Genomic DNA, 17,477 nt, shown 5'->3' on the forward strand with positions numbered 1-17,477 from the left:
ACTGCATTATGGGGATCTGCATCTCCATTCTGTATCTACAAACTGCTGCTGTTTTTTCAGGTTTATGCAGTTACTATACATTATACACATGCTAATTGCTATATTGTACAGTAACTGATAATATCACATATTCAGTTGTTTCTCATTGTTTGTTTCATCTGTTCTACATATCACTCGGATTAAAACTCGTTATTTTTGTGGAACCAATTGTCTGCATATCAGTGATTTCTTTGGTTTAAGAGTGATTTAGATTACAAGCACAGTCCCGGAACGAATTATGCTCGTAATCCAAGGCACCAGTACTTATCAGCTGCTGTATGTCCTGCAGGAAGTGGTGTATTCTCTCCAGTCTAACACAGTGCTCTCTGCTGCCACCTCTGTCCATGTCAGGAATTGTCCAGAGCAGCAGCAAATCCCCATAGAAAACTTCTCTGTATACTTTCCACACAGCTCAGTGATTGGCCTGTCACTTCAGACACTGGCTCTGCAGTTCATGCAGCGACTGTGGGGAGCAGGAGAAGCCAGGAAGACGCCGGGAGTGGGCAGAAGCATCAGGGAGCGCCGAGAGGTAACATATATACTTTATTATTTTCTTTGTGCATTCGTCAGCCTCCCATCACTATTACACGCAGCCATGTGCAGTCGGCGGCCGATGATTTTAAAGACATGATCGTTGTCATTATTACTCGGAGCGATAAACTGCTAATTCAGCCGATCATCGCTCTGTCTAATAGTGCCTTAACTTTCCAGTACCAGTTTATTCGATTTCTCTGGAGTTTCCCTTTAAGGGGACTTTTTAGTTTCCCTTAGAAACTGACTGCACCCAACCCCCCTACTCCAAATAGCTTGCGATATGAGGGGGCCCTAACACATGGGTGTTCCGGAGGTTCTGGTTATGCCTCCATATAATCGCCATTGTCCTGATATAAGCGGCTTCTTGTTGATTGCCCGGCCGACACCTTAAATAAACGTAGACATCACTTTCTGTGAAAATCTAGGAAGCAAAGAGCAGCCAGGCACAGCATGACCTCCCCACCGCCACCGCCAGGGTTATTTCCCAGCGTTTCGCTCTGTTATTCTTCAGAGGTTTTTCCCTTTAGATGGAGGCGGTGAGGGTAGAATGGGCAGCAGCACGTCGCTGCAGGTCCTGAGCCTGCTCCTGGCGCTCCTCTCCTTCATATCTCTTATTGTCTGCAGCGCTACAGACTGCTGGAGGGTAAGAAGTCTCAGGACTTTCCCTAGCGTTAAAGGGTTTCTAAAAGCTTTAGTAAATAAGGCAAAGCTAAGCGCGTCCACAACATTAAGCTGATACAAGAGCTTACAGCCATAGGGCAGGGGTGAGAAACCTCCGGCCTCCCTGCTGTTGCAAAACTAGTGTACCCATCATGCCAAGCGGTGTAACTTTTTTTATTATTCCATCAACATTTTTTTTTTTTTTTGCAGAAGTTGTCCTTTTTATTGGTACCATTTTAAAATATGTATTATTTTTTTTTATAAAATACGTAAATTTTTTCACATGTTCATTCTTCAGCACGGAGAGAGGAGGCGCGTGAGCCTCCCATAGACTGTCATAAGGACATGGAGGCTGGCGGGATTCCGCTGCAGAGAATTCCACCAGTGTGTGCACGGAGCCATACCCCGCAAGGGAGACCCACACCAACTTACTCCAGACTTTCTATTTTCAGGTCCGATGAAATCCTCCTGGACAGATCACTGATCCTCCAGCAGAGAGATGCACACAACAAAAGGAAACATAGGAGAACCATCCGCTCTCCTATTTTCCCTTTTGTTGTATGCATATATATATATTTTTTTTACCATTTAGAAACGTTCTTTTTTTTCTAATTAGCTTCTATTTTGTTTATGTTGTTTTTATGTTATTTTTTGTACAATATTATGGGGGCAGTCATCTTGCCTGATCTGTTTTTAACAGCATTTACAGATGCGCTTTACAGCAAGTTCCATGGACATAAGCAACAATAGGATCTGTCCTGCTGACATGGATGGGAAAAGTTACCCTGTGGCCTTTGCAGGGATCATGCCACAATTGATACTGGTTGATAATTGATACTGTCACCTGTCACTGTACTTCTGTCTGTGTTATCTATATACTGCTGTCACTGTACGCCTGTCTGTATTATCTATATACTGGTGTCATCTGTCACTGTACTCCTGTCTGTGTTATCTATATACTGGTGTCATCTGTCACTGTATTTCTGTCTGTGTTATCTATATACTGGTGTCATCTGTCACTGTACTCCTGTCTGTGTTATCTATATACTGCTGTCACCTGTCATTGTATTTCTGTCTGTGTTATCTATATACTGGTGTCTCCTGTCACTGTACTCCTGTCTGTGTTATCTATATACTGGTGTCACGTGTCACTGTACTCCTGTCTGTGTTATCTATATACTGGTGTCACCTGTCACTGTACTTCTGTCTGTGTTATCTATATACTGCTGTCACCTGTCACTGTACTTCTGTCTGTGTTATCTATATACTGCTGTCACTGTATGCCTCTCTGTGTTATCTATATACTGGTGTCCCCTGTCACTGTACTCCTGTCTGTGTTATCTATATACTGCTGTCACCTGTCACTGTAGTCCTGCCTGTGTTATCTATATACTGGTGTCACCTGTCACTATACTTCTGTCTGTGTTATCTATACACTGGTACCATCTGTCACTGTACTCCTGTCTGTGTTATCTATATACTGGTGTCACCTGTCACTGTACTCCTGTCTGTGTTATCTATATACTGGTGCCACCTGTCACTGTACTCCTGTCTGTATTATCTATATACTGGTGTTACCTGTCCCTGTATTTCTGTCTATGTTATCTATATACTGCTGTCACCTGTCCCTGTATTTCTGTCTATGTTATCTATATACTGGTGTCACCTGTCATTGTATTTCTGTCTGTGTTATCTATATACTGGTGTCTCCTGTCACTGTACTCCTGTCTGTTTTATCTATATACTGGTGTCTCCTGTCACTGTACTCCTGTCTGTGTTATCTATATACTGGTATCACGTGTCACTGTACTCCTGTCTGTGTTATCTATATACTGCTGTCACCTGTCACTGTACTCCTGTCTGTGTTATCTATATACTGGTGTCATCTGTCACTGTGCTCCTGTCTGTGTTATCTATATACTGGTGTCACCTATCACTGTATTCCTGCCTGTGTTATCTATATACTGGTGTCACCTGTCACTGTACTCCTGTCTGTGTTATCTATATACTGGTGTCATCTGTCACTGTATGCCTGTCTGTGAGGATAAGGAGGACACTCCTGGGAAATTACTTGTACAGAACATGAAGTCTCAGCTTGGTTTTAGGTATAGTGGTCACAATGAAAACTGCAAAATATCAGGATTATTTTGTAATCCCTTAATTTAGTTCTGCACATCCTATACACTGAACTTTTCAGATGGACTGGAAGCATGGGAAAAAGTAGGGACTGTGCTTCCAGAACAGGGACAACTGTAGTTGTACGCCTGCACTTTATATGTCCCTGTCAGTACTGTATTCATCTATATACAGTATTTGTATTCTGTTTGAGCTTTCCTCCCTGTAATAATCGGTAAGCACCAAATATACTCAGTACTGGGAATAACAATGCTGCTCAGTGCAGTGTAAATGTCAGATTCCCAACTGAGAAATAATCTCATATGTGAACTCAATGCGGCTTACACGGCCCACCGGACTGTTAACTCGCTGAGATGCTTAACCATTACTACTCCCCTTGTGTATGGTGAACACATGAGCTCAACTCCAGTCCGATCACTCGCCATTTGATTACCGGTGGCTGAAGAAGTTGGCTGCATCCCTAGAGAGTCCTTGAAAAACTGGATACAACCAAAGACCATAGGCTATATCCGTGTTTTCATGACAGCCCTAGGGCAACATCCAACTTCTGCAGCCTCGATGAATCAAATGTCAAACGTTCAGGTTGCCACACCCGAACATTTTGACAGGTAGCGCTCAACACTAGTCAGGAGTAACCCTAAGTGACTTGGATAGATAGTCATAGCCCAGTATAACACAAACGATATAGACAAGTCAGTGATTGAACAATCCAGATGATGGTTGGTGAGTATGTTTTGTTTTCTTTTTTTTTCCTGCTTTTTCCACTCTATACAGTGCAAATCTTGATAAACTTGGTTGCTGATAATAAAGTAGACTTAGTGCTTTTCAGGAATAGGTGCTTGGTAGAAGTGCATTGTAGAGAGAAGAGGAGAGGAGTTGCCAGAGGAGCCTTGCCCAATGTAGATCCTGTACTCTGCCAGGAACTGTAGTGTATATATAGAGGTAGATAAATGATACTCGTACTCACGTTTAGAGTAAGTGTGACCGCCTTCTGCCCCCTAGTATCGTAGAACCCATCCTTGGTGGGTAGCATGAGCCCCAGTCATTGATTATCTGGGTGTCACAGACTTCCAAGATTACCTGGTTGTCTTGCACTGCGCAGTAAGATACGTAGACCTTTATTTCTGGTAGATTTGTCCTACTGGGGTTGATTCCTCTGACTTTTAGGAGATCGCCCTGCACTTTTCTGAGAGATTCCTGGCCTGGGCTAGAGTGAACCCTGGTGGCTTCTCTCCTATAATTTGGACTTGGCACTGCATAACTGTAGTGGTAGCTTGGATAAAAAAAAAATATCTCTCAGAGCTAGTCTCTCACACATCTGTCCCTTGGACAGAAAAACGACTAACTCGCTGTCGGGTCCTGGCCGGAGCCAGGCCCTGGCTTTACTTCTGCAGGAACTGTTTCGTGGTCTGTCCTCTCTCACTGAAAACTAAGTCTGAACTGACTCACTTCCTCCACCAGTTTAACTCCTCCCGCAGGGGCATTTGTGTACCCTCATGGGATTGGTGGGGCTGAGTGTGGGTAAGAGAGAGGAAGAAGAGGATAGGAGGGATAGAAAGAGCACCTACTACAAACACATGACTTAAACAATTAACCCTTCAGCTCTGCAGCCGTGCATACTAGACATACAAAACAGTAGCGACACCTTGTAGGGAACACAAGGCTCTTCATCTCCCACTTTAACCTGAGTAAAAACTTTAGAACAGATGCCTAAAGGAAAAAACACCAGTTGTGGGACACCGCATCTATCTTATCACAAGGAGATGCCTGTTAAGTTGGTCAGTGTCTGTGAGGTGGGTCACCAATAGGGTTCTTCCATCCTTTAGTCAAGCTCCACCCCGCAGGCATTGCATTAAGCATGTCAGTTCAAGTGCCCCTTTAAGATTGTGTTTTGCTTTTAGTTTTCATTTTTTAGATAAAACGGGTATTCTTTCTGTTCTAATTACTGTGACTGAAGCTTTGCAACTTTTAAAAAAATTTTTTTATACTGACTTGAAGAGATGCCCAACAACGTTACACATTGGTGTTTACATAGGAATAGATCAGTGCGTAATCTGGGGTGTGTGCCAGGGATCACACTTCTCTCATGCTGCTGTCATGCTTTATATATGCGCCTTCATTTTGGTGAAGAGTCTATATGTGACTCACCCACTTTCATCCTCTACTTTACCTTTAACCCCTTCATTTATATATATATATATATATATATATATATATATATATATATATATATATTTATATAAATATATATATATATTTATTTATTTCATGTTATTTGTGCCACTCAATGGATGCTGTAAGAAAATCTGAGCAAAAATAGCTGTTTTTTGGTCACCTAAAACTTTACCTGCGAAAATAAAAACTTATGACTCTTGGAAGGTGTGACGACTGGAGTCTTGGATCCACTGGACCACCACCAGCGATGGCATAAGCCACACCAGGGACAGGGGCGGTCTTGGCATTTCTGGGGCCCCAAGCGAAGTTATGTCTGGGCCCCCCCCCCCTCGACATGCGTTCCAAAACAATAGACCGCTGTGTGTTGCCCCCAGTAGTATATACCCCTTGTGCGCTACCACCAGTAATATATACTCCTTGTGTGCTGCCCCCAATAGTATATACCCCTTGTGTCCTGCCCCCAGTAGTATATACCCCTTGTTTGCTTCCCCCAGTAGTATATAGACCCCTGTGTGTTCCCCCAGTTATATATAGCCCCCCCGTGTGCTCCCCCAGAAGTATATAGACCTGTGTGCTGCCCCCAGTTGTATATACCCCCTGTGTACTCCCCCACTAGTATATAGGCCCCCTGTGTGCTCACCCACTTGGATATAGACCTCCTGTGTGCTCCCGCCACTTGGATATAGACCCCTGTGTGCTCCTCCAGTAGTATATAAACCCCCTGTGTGGTTCCCCCAGTAGTATATAAACCCCCTGTGTGCCCCACCAGTATTATATAGACCCCTTGTGTGCTGCCCCAGAAGCAACAGACCCCTGTGTGCTCCCCCAGTTATATATAGACCACCTGTGTGCTTCACAAGTAGTATATAGACCTCTGTGTGCTCCCCCAGTAGTATATAGCCCCCCTGTTTGCTCCCCCACTTGGATATAGACCTCCTGTGTGCTCTCCAAGTTGTATATAGACCCCATTCTGCTGCCCCAAGTAGTATATAGACCCCCTGTGTGCTGCCCCCAGTAGTATATAGACCCCTCTGTGAAGCCCCAGTAGTCTATAGCCCCCCTGTGTGCTCCCCCTGTTATATAGCCGCCCTGTGTGCTCCCCCCATTTATATAGACCTCCGATGTGCACTCCCCCAGTTAAACAGACCCCTGTGTGCTCCCCCTCCCATATAGTATATAACACAATAAAACAAACACTTATACTCACCTGGGTCCGAGCGTCTCCTCTTCTCTTCACTCTTGTTGCCGCAGGAAACACTTCCTGCGGCCACAAGAGTGACTGACAGGAAGGGGGCCAATGTCTCCCGCCCTGTCAGTGCTGCTGCATGTAACTATGAGTGCTCATTACGAGTGCTCATAGTTACAGTTCAAATGGTAGCAGCGGTCTTGAGCACAAGAGCGGGGTGTGGGGGCCCCCCTGGATGTTGGGGGCCCCAAGCGATCGCTTGGGGTGCTTGGTACCAAAGACCGCCACTGCTGAGGGACCGCTCATCAGTGCCCACCGCAAGGTGGGAAGGACTTGCTGCGGCAGGCGACCCCCAGGTCGCTACCCCTGGCTTGGCTTGCTAGTGGCAGAGGACGAGGTGTAGCAGGAACCAGATAGGAAGGCAGGAACACAGCAGAACTCACGGCATGAACTGGAATAGCAGTCACAGACTGGAACCGCAGAGGGCAGGAGTCACAGGCAGGAATCAGGGAGAGCTGGGACCACACACTAGGAAGCATGCAGAGGCTCCAACAAGGCAAGGGCAGGACAGGTGCGAGTATTTACTAAAAGATATTTGTCAAGAGAGTAAACTGTCCTATTTTAAAGGGGTACTCGGAAGATTTATTTTCTTTCAAATAATCTTAAAGTTTTATATAGATTCAAAATGTACTTCTATTTAAAAATTTCCATCCATCCAGTACTTATCAGCTGCTGTATGTCCTGCAGGAAGTGGTGTATTCTTTCCAGTCTAACACAGTGCTCTCTGCTGCCACCTCTGTCCATGTCAGGAACTGTCCGGAACAGAAGAGGTTTTCTATGTGGATTTGCTTAGTTTGTATGTGGTATTGCAGCTCATTTCCATTCAAGTGAATGGGGTTGTAATACCACAACCAACCTAGGGACAGGGGTGTTGCTTTTTTGGAAGAGGGCAGCTATGTTTTTCTAATCCTGGATAACCCCTTTTAGTGACTAATGACAACAGTGTGGCTTTTAATAACATGCAATTTGTGATCTAGGAAGATGCAAAGGATCCTTACTCCTCCGTAGGGTTGAGCTCTCGGTGCCGGGGCCTGTGGAGTGAGTGCGTCTATGACAATATGGCCAATATATGGACTTGTGATATTCCCATCTCCTATCTCAGCCAGCACGCAGGTGAGTACACAGATGTCTTAGGGCCCTTTTACACAGGCAGATAATCTGACAGATTTTTGAAGCCAAAGCCAGGAATGGTTTTGAAAAAAGAGAAATCTTAGTCCTTCCTTTATGACCTGTTCTCTGTTTATAGTCTGTTCCTGGCTTTGGCTTCAAAGATCAGTCAGATAATCTGTGTCTGTAAAAGGACCCTTACTTTGGATATAGATTATCTAAACTCGAGGTTTAGTCCTTGTTCTTATCCTTACAGTGGTGCTTGTGGTCACACGTGCCCTGGTCATCATAAATGGTATGCTAAGCCTTGCTGCTACTCCAGTACTGATCCTGGGGATGAAGTGCACCAGTATTGTCCAATGGGGAGGTGACTACAAGATGCGGCTCTGTAAAGCTGCTGGCATAATGCTACTTTTAGGAGGTATGTTATCTATTCATCCATCTATCAAAAATGTGTGCGGCACTCAGAGGATAGATGCGTGCTGGGTGCCAGCTGCCAGACCTTGGTCCAAAGGGTCTATACGTATATAAAGAAAAATAAAACTGCGGCACTCCACGTAAGTTTCCGGACCTTGCGCGTTCCGTGAATAAGCGTCTGGAGATTTACGTAGTTTGCGTACAATGGAAAGTATACAATGTACGGCTGCAAAGTTCACACTACGTAAGAACTTACGCCAGGATCGTACGCGGCGCCATAAAAAAATGAACCAGACCATTGTTTGAGGACGAAAATGCCGTAACTTACGCCCGTAGCGTAACATGCGGTCCCGTACGTAGTGGTGATTTCTTCATTTTTGCACTTTTCTTTGCCGATCCAAAAGGTTCTGTGGGGTGTCCGGGGCTAGCCGAAGATTTCCAAGTAAAAGACCGCTGTCAGATCGCTACGTACGGCGCTCGGGAAGCGTAAGTAGACTACGGGCGTAAGTTCGCGGTCCGTACGTAGCCGGCCACAACTTACGTAAATCCCCGGCCGGAGTTTAACACGTATATGTCCGGCCGTGAAAATATGCGGCCGGACATATACGTAGTGTGAACATAGCCTTAAGGTGCAAAAATGTATTCCATAACTGGAAACACACGGAAAAACAGCAGCAACGTTTCAGTCCTTCTATTTGGACCTTTCTCAAGCTCAGTGATTACACACAATCAGGTGAACTTTATACCATACATAATTAACTCATTAGTGACGTGTACAAAGCAACATGTGCAATATCAAAGACGTGATACAATTCAATACATGTTGTGATAAGGGAAGCCATATGGCTCCAGAGGAATCAAGTGCAAGTAAATAATAGTATAAAAAAGCAATATGTAAACATATCAATGCGGATCGAAAAGGTAATTCACTCATCTAAAGCATGACCTTGGAAAATGATGACCGGTGATAGTTGAACCGCACGGTCATCTTGCTAGATGCTAGGATGAGGTGTAGCGTCCTGGTTGCCATGGGAGCCAACTACGCTAGGACATGGCCCGCATTGATATGTTTACATATTGCTTTTTTATACTATTATTTATTTGCACTTGATTCCTCTGGAGCCATATGGCTTCCCTTATCACAACATGTATTGAATTGTATCACGTCTTTGATATTGCACATGTTGCTTTGTACACGTCACTAATGAGTTAATTATGTATGGTATAAAGTTCACCTGATTGTGTGTAATCACTGAGCTTGAGAAAGGTCCAAATAGAAGGACTGAAACGTCGCTGCTGTTTTTCCGTGTGTTTCCACTTATGGAATACATTTTTCACCACTGAGTTTGCACCTCGAGTCTGGAGTGCCGCAGTTTTATTTTTCTTTATATTCATCCATCCATCCATTATCTATCTATCTATTCCAAAAATTCCAACAGCACTTCCCGATATCTTCAAAAAAGTGAAATATTTATTCAATCACATCCAAAAAAACAAACAGTGTGGCATAGCAAAAAAATCAAGCTTGGTTTGATTTTTTGCTATGCCACACTGTTTGTTTTTTTGGATGTGATTGAATAAATATTTCACGTTTTTGAAGATATCGGGAAGTGCTGTTGGAATTTTTGGAATATATCCTCCAGGATCCTAGGTCAGGATCATCCAGCCGACACGCACAAGACGTTTGAGCTCCAAGCTGTGCTGCTTGCAATACTTTTTGCATATCTATCTATCTCCTATCTATCTATCTATCTATCTATCTATCTCCTATCTATCTATCTATCTATCTATCTATCTATCTATCTATCTATCTATCTATCTATCTATCTATCTCCTATCTATATATATCTATCTATCTCCTATCTATCTATCTATCTATCTATCTATCTATCTATCTATCTATCTATAATCTATCTATCTATCTATCTATCTATCTATCTATCTATCTCCTATCTATCTATCTATCTATCTATCTATCTATCTATCTATCTATAATCTATCTATCTATCTATCTATCTATCTATCTATCTATCTATCTCCTATCTATCTATCTATCTATCTATCTATCTATCTATCTATTATCTATCTATCTCCTATCTATCTATCTATCTATTATCTATCTATCTCCTATCTATCTCCTATCTATCTATCTATCTATCTATCTATCTATCTATCTCCTATCTATCTATCTATCTATCTATCTATCTATCTATCTATCTATCTCCTATCTATCTATCTATCTATCTATCTATCTCCTATCTATCTATCTATCTATCTATCTATCTATCTATCTATCTATCTATCTATCTATCTATCTATCTATCTCCTATCTATCTATCTATCTATCTATTATCTATCTATCTCCTATCTATCTATCTATCTATTATCTATCTATCTCCTATCTATCTCCTATCTATCTATCTATCTATCTATCTATCTATCTATCTATCTATCTATCTATCTATCTATCTATCCTCTCAGTAGTGGGAGTTATAGCCCATAAAGTTATGTAATACTGTCACACCCTTCCTGGTTACCCTCATAAATCTCATCTTACAGGACGAATCTAATGTCCCTTTTATATCCCATCATTGTGTTCTTCTCTATCACCAGGTGTCTCTGGAGGAGTTGCAGTTTTCTGGTATGCTATAGACACTGCAATAAAGTACAGAACAGAGGTGAGTTGTTGCTTCTATGTTTTTGCACCATTTGCCCCCACAACGGTGCAAGAGCTTTTTACCCCTTATCATTACAGGTATAGGATACCTTATTTCTACAAGAGAAGCCATTTTAGTGCATTTTAAAGCACATAGATATTGGTATATTCATTGTGTTTCGAATATATTTTTTAATATAAGGTTGTAAATCATATTAAAGTTAGAGGAACAGATTATTAGATTACATGAAAGGTCCCAATTTTCAGAATGTCCTGTTACCTTCTTCTGAGATACCTTCCTCATGTATAGCTGTAGTGTCCCAGTACAGGATTCACTAAGTTCTAACCGCCTGGCAGAAGACAGACCAAAATCCTAGTGTTCCTGCTGCAGTGACTAAGCGGGCCTGGCTTAGGCAAGAGCCCCTTACAGGGCCTACACTCGTGTTCAGTCTAGGCTCGACTTGCACCCATTATGCAGTGCTACGCCAAGGTTTTTTTTCAGACACGACAATCACCCCCTAAGGAGAGGCAGAGGGACTGATCCCCAGTAAGGCAAAGTTGCCATGGGCTGAAGTACTTTACTCACTTACGAAATCTTCAGTTCGAGCTCCACCCAGAGACAGAGACCAGGGACTCATACTACCTCACATGGCGGTCTCTGATCTTGTGTAGGCAAAAGGCGGTCAGATATACACATATATTTATACATGATTACGAGAAGTTCTCTTCTCAAGTATTCTTCAACACACATCCCGGCAGAGTACTGTCACTAGTTAGGCAAGGGCTCCTATCTGCCCCTATTCTACCTTTGTACACCAGTTTCTTCTTCTTTCAACTGTCTACAGTCTACCTCAAAAGTCAATCTCCACTGTGTATTTTTGCACTATAACCTGTGAGCAGTTGTCTGTGTGTATTGTGTATTGCACTGAAGATATTTTCAGTAAAGTTTAGCTTCTGATTAAGCCTTGGACTCTGCCATCACTTGCACAGCACCTGTACTCCCACACCCATCCTACCAAGGTCTGGTGCCTGTGTGTCTTGGGGTGGGTATTACCACTCCTGGCCACTGTGAGAAGTTGCCCCAAAACATCATAGTCCACCAGCCACACAACAACACCTGCAACCAGCGTCTCGGGCCACGGCATAACCATTAGTTGGATTAGAGAGCTGCTATAAAGAACATCTCTTGCTATTGAGGACCCGGTATGTCCATGTATTGCATAAGATAAGATGTCATGTAATACCTCTTCTTCCCTGTGGAGGCACTGTAGGATACTAGCATACTTTCATCAAGGTTATTGGCAAATGAAAAATCTAATTGCTGGTCCCAATAGGAGGACACCATCTAATCTACTTTGCTGTTCTAAACAAAGGGTCACATAAAGTGAGCAACCAGTTCCAGTGTGATGAATTCATTAGTCCCAGCTCAGTCACCATTCCTGTATGGAAGCACATATAGCTATCAGGTAACTAATGTATGTTGTATTTCCCTGCTTGCAGGTGATTCTGGCGGTCCCAGGAATAACATATGAACTTGGATACTCCTATTGGTTTGCTGCTGCTACAGCCGGGTTCACCAGTATTTCAGCTTTACTTATTATTTGTATAAACTCTAAAACCAAGACCAGGAGGGTGGCAAAACCCTGCAGTGCTGGCGTATGTAGGAACCCCGACAATGCCATGACCTATCTATAACTATGTGCCTATCTGCTGGGTATGGACTCTATCCAAGTGCTGGTCACTGCCAAATACAAGAAGGAGTATGACTATGACACAATGACACAACAGTATAACTGCACGCTGCTGGAGGATATATATGTATGTTACCATATAGATAGGATTCTATACATATAACTAGACAGATTTTCTGACTTGTGATGGTTGAAAAAAAACAGATTATCACAGGAATTCCGGCCAGTACAGAGATTCACGGCTCAATATGTCCATCAGTCACATGACTGCCTTCTCTCTGTGAGCGCTCTGATGGCCTGGGATACACAGGACTTCCTGTTTTCTGACTGGTTCCTGTTCTTTGAGAAAAAGAGTCAGAAAACAGGAAGTGCCGTGTTCTCCATGATAACTAAAAAATAAATAATGAATGTAAATTACAAACTTGCTTTATATCACATCTACTGCTGTTTTAGATTTTAAAAGTTATAACGACAGTGACACTTTAAGACCGTGGTACAGTTATCTGTGATATAGTGATGTCTGTGCTTCTGATGCCTAGTACCACCCATGGATAATCCCGAACCTCCATGGTACATGCTTGGAGACAGAATAAAGTCAAGTTTGTTAGGTTGTGTAGACAGTAGCGATGTGTGGCATGCACAAGTCTCCCATCTTTCTGCTATTCCCCCTTCCAAATCTAAAGCTTAAAGGGAAACTATCAGCAGGTTAGAAGTCACTATAGGGCACGGCACAATCCTCAGCATATTTCCGTGTACTTTGTAGTTTAATTCATATACTTATGAGGTGGTTGGTGCACTGGGGGCGGGGGTACCACCCTCAATCAGCCCCAGCTAGACCGCCCTTCCCTAATAAATATTTATTCGGTGCTCTGCAGTGTGACTTCACTGAAGAGCGTTGCCCTAGTATACATTAGAAATGACGGGCTGGCCGGGAAGAATCGGTGCACAAGTTCAATACATATATACAGCACTGGAACAAAACTTTTACATATATAAAGAACCAGAACAAAGCTCATAACTTATACACAACACCATAAGCTCCTAACCTAAATCCAGCACTGAAATATATGTGCCTTATTTGTGCCCCATCACTATATAGGTGCCTCCTATTTGCCTCTTCGCTGTATAGATGCCCATTAGTGTGCCCTCAAGGTATAGATGCCCACTTTGTGCCCCTTTGTGGTAGAGGTGTTCCCCTTAAAATAACAAACTTTGTACTTTCCTTGCTCCATTTCTGGTTAGCATTCATTTTACAGGCCTCATGCAGCCAGTGCATTTGGAGGCTTAGCACAATGAGGCACGGTGACGCCACTGGCTGCATTGGTGCCTACACAATGGTGGCTCCGGCACAGGTCACCACGATGTAGTGATGTAGTCATTGTGCCTGTTAGGCTGATATAGCCTTGGCTTATTATTTATGGACGCTCCAGGCTGCATCTTCCTCCCTGCATTGTATATGTAAGATTTCTCCATCAGTTTAGTCGCAGGGTGCGAATGTTAATGAAATATCACATTTACATTCTTCTGTAAGTCCCATTTTTTTATGACATCTTTGAAGTAATCGGAACAGACGAATTAGATGGATTCGGGATGACAGGAACAAATTTTGAGTCTCCGGGAAGACAATGACTCCAGATTAGCGGCTGATCACCATGCTGGGAATAAATGGGCATCCTTATGATTGCGGCCCTCCTCCTGCTGGGAGCTGTCAGGCTGAATCTGGCGGATTCCTGCCGAGCTCCATATACAGGAGATTAAGGAACAATTAGTGAGCGCACTCTGGAGTTTTTATAGCTGTATTACTCTGTAGCCAAAATGATTCGGATCAAAGAAGCAGTATATTTCACACCCACTCTCCCTAATTCATGGTGAATGGAGCATTCGAGTCAGTGCCGGCCCTGGATATGGCTAATGCCAACTGAGAGAAGTATTACTGTGACACAGGGACCTGGACTTATGACCCTAAAATCAGTGACGCTCTTATAGGAAACAAGGCATCATTCTCTGCAATATTAAACAATACATATTTTTTTTATACAGGGCTGGGGACCTTTTTGGCCGCCTCATGGCCCTGGTGTGACTACAGCATTGCACACCTTATATTATTTCCCTACTTATAGTAATTTGCATGCTATGCTTAGTATCAGAGTACAAGTGTCTCTAATTTCACTGGGTGTGATGTAAGGGACACACTTAGGGTACTATTACACGCAACGATAATCAGCCAAATCGTCCCTAACCGGCCCATTATCGTTCCATGTAATAAACACAACGATCAGCCGATGATCGTTGTCATTGGTTGATCGTTGATATAGGTTTGGACCTATAATTGTCGGCCACTGACCACGCACCACTACATGTAATAGCGGTGTGTGGCCGGCGGCTGACGATTAGCAAAGTAAATACATTACCTATCCATGGTCCAGGGCTCCTCCTGCGCTGTGCTTCTCCTCAGCTTCAGAGCGTCCTGTCTTAGCTAACAGGCCGCTCTGCCAATTACAGCCTGGGACCGCCACAGCCAGTGATTGGCAGAGCGGCCTGTCAGTTAAGACAGGACGCTCTGAATCTGCAGCGTGCGGGACCCAGAGAGAAGCACAGCGCAGGAGGAGCCCTGGACCATGCATAGGTAATGTATGCCAGTTTAGCAAGGGCTGCAAGGGCATCGGTAATGATGTCCATGCAGACCTTGTTAAACAATTATCAGGCTATGTAATAGGCCCAGTAAACGAGCAACGATCTAGCAGATCGGCGCTCGTTTACAGTTAATATCGGGCCCCCATCGGCCCATGTAATAACACCCTTAGGAGCCTATTCCACGGAGCGATAATCGTCCGAATCGGCCTGATTCAGCCAATTATCGCTTCGTGGAATAAATACAACGATCAGCCGATGACAACGATCATCGGCTGATCGTTGATATAGGTTTGAACCTATAATTGTCGTGTGCCGACCGCGCAACCCTACGTGCAATAGCGGTGCGCGGCCAGCGACTGACGATTTACATTACCTATCCAGGCTGCAGGGCTCCTCTTGCGGTCTTCTTCTCCCCGGGTCCCACGCGCACCAGCTTCAGAGCGGCCTGTCAGCTCAGACAGGCCGCTCTGAAGCTGGTGCGCGTGGGACCCGGAGAGAAGAAGACCGCAAAAGGAGCCCTGCAGCCTGGATAGGTAATGTATAAAGTTTAAGCAAGCGCTGCAAGGACACTGGTAACAATGTCCATGCAGCCCTTGTTAAACGATAATCGGGCCGTGGAATAGGTCCAGTAAACAAGTCTACAGTTATTATCGGGCCCCCATCGACCTGTGGAATAACACCCTAAGTGAGGTTTTTACACAGCTCATTTTGCTCCCATTTTTTTCAGTAGTGCTTGCCCTGATCTACCACCTTTTATCTGTGATATCCAAACTCTGCCTTACCCGACCTACCACCTTTTATCTATTATATCCAAACTCTGCCTGCCCTGACCTACTACTTTTCACCTATGACAACCAACAGATGAACTCTGTCTGTCCTTACCTCTACCTGTACAACTACATTCTCATCCTATTGCTACAAAATTGTACCATCCATTACTTTTAGAGACTACATTGGGAATAGCAACTAGGGTGTTCCCTCCATTGGAGCTCAAGTTCCTGCATTGTAGACGGGTACAGAAGACAGATGCCACTCCCCGGCCTAGCCCCACTCCAAACCCAAAGCAACCCAGTAGATTGACCACCACAGCCAGGTAGATCTTATGTGAAATTGAATGACAACTAACTAACCCGCCTTGGACACCATCAGAGTATGTCATGCCTATATAGTATTAAGACCTAGCTACTATCTTTCTTTTTCTTCAGACCAGGACCTGAGGTACTACTGGTGGTGGGTCGTATGAACGATTGACAAAAGTCCTTCTCCTCTGTCAGGACGGGGAGGTAGGGACAAGACGAGACAGTGGGCCCTAGGTCTGAACCCACCCACTGTCCCTACCTACTTGCCTCAATCGGCCCTAGGCAGCCGCGGACAACCACAAAGACGTTCCCTGTACTGTATAAGTGTAACACAAAACAAGACAGACAAACACAAAAAAAGGAGAGTCAACAAGCCAAGTCAAAACCAAATGGGCAACACAGTACAAAATCTGGGATCAAACAGATAGTCAGGTAAGGTAATGAGTCAAGCAAGCAGAGGAATTAGGAACGGGGATCGCAGGAGTAGACGGGGGAGCTGGGATCAGGGTATGAACCTTAATTGTGAGCAGAGAATAACTGGCTCTGCTTTCAGTTATGAAGATCAAGATCCCGGTCCGGATCCCCATTGGACCGTTGCTCTGATCCTCAAGGTTCGGCACAGGCAGAGTCATCTGTCAATCAAACAACACTGCTCAGCTGCAGTGATCAAGGCTAGCAGTGAGCAGTGTAACTTCTGCATTGCCAGGAGGCTGAAAGAAAAGCAGGTGTGTCAGACAAAAAGTAAAAACAGGCCCAATTCACACCAGGCTACTGCACATTCATGACATCCTCAATATGGATCTCCCCATGTGCATTGAAATCTCATGAACCAAACTTATATAGGACTCTATTTAGGAAACAGTCATCAGGAAGCCTGAATGATATGAATAATTACTATGGGAAAATCCTTGTTGTTAAGCTTCCCTTTAGGCCATTACCCTTCTCTAATGTCTATCTGCTGTGGGAATAGGGTGATAGAAGGCATCCAGTCGTATAGGAGAGTAATCACTGTAATAGTTATCGGTTTGCCTTGGAATAATTTCCGAGCCCATTAAGAAGCTGCTTTTAGTGCCGCCAAGAGGAAAGTGTAAAGACTTCCATCT

At 43.9% G+C, this 17,477-nt stretch overlaps 1 protein-coding gene across 1 annotated transcript; it reads left to right on the plus strand.

The window, feature by feature from the left end:
* The first annotated feature begins 1,120 nt into the window (after positions 1-1,120).
* On the plus strand, positions 1,121-12,665 carry LOC138768670 (claudin-16-like). The gene is made up of 5 exons (XM_069946620.1): positions 1,121-1,216; positions 7,768-7,903; positions 8,154-8,318; positions 10,928-10,992; positions 12,471-12,665. The coding sequence occupies exons 1-5, from the start codon at positions 1,121-1,123 to the stop codon at positions 12,663-12,665; spliced, it is 657 nt and encodes a 218-aa protein (XP_069802721.1).
* The last annotated feature ends 4,812 nt before the right edge of the window (positions 12,666-17,477 follow it).

Source organism: Dendropsophus ebraccatus, chromosome 12, assembly GCF_027789765.1.
Source record: "Dendropsophus ebraccatus isolate aDenEbr1 chromosome 12, aDenEbr1.pat, whole genome shotgun sequence".
In the NCBI taxonomy this organism is placed as follows: domain Eukaryota; kingdom Metazoa; phylum Chordata; class Amphibia; order Anura; family Hylidae; genus Dendropsophus; species Dendropsophus ebraccatus.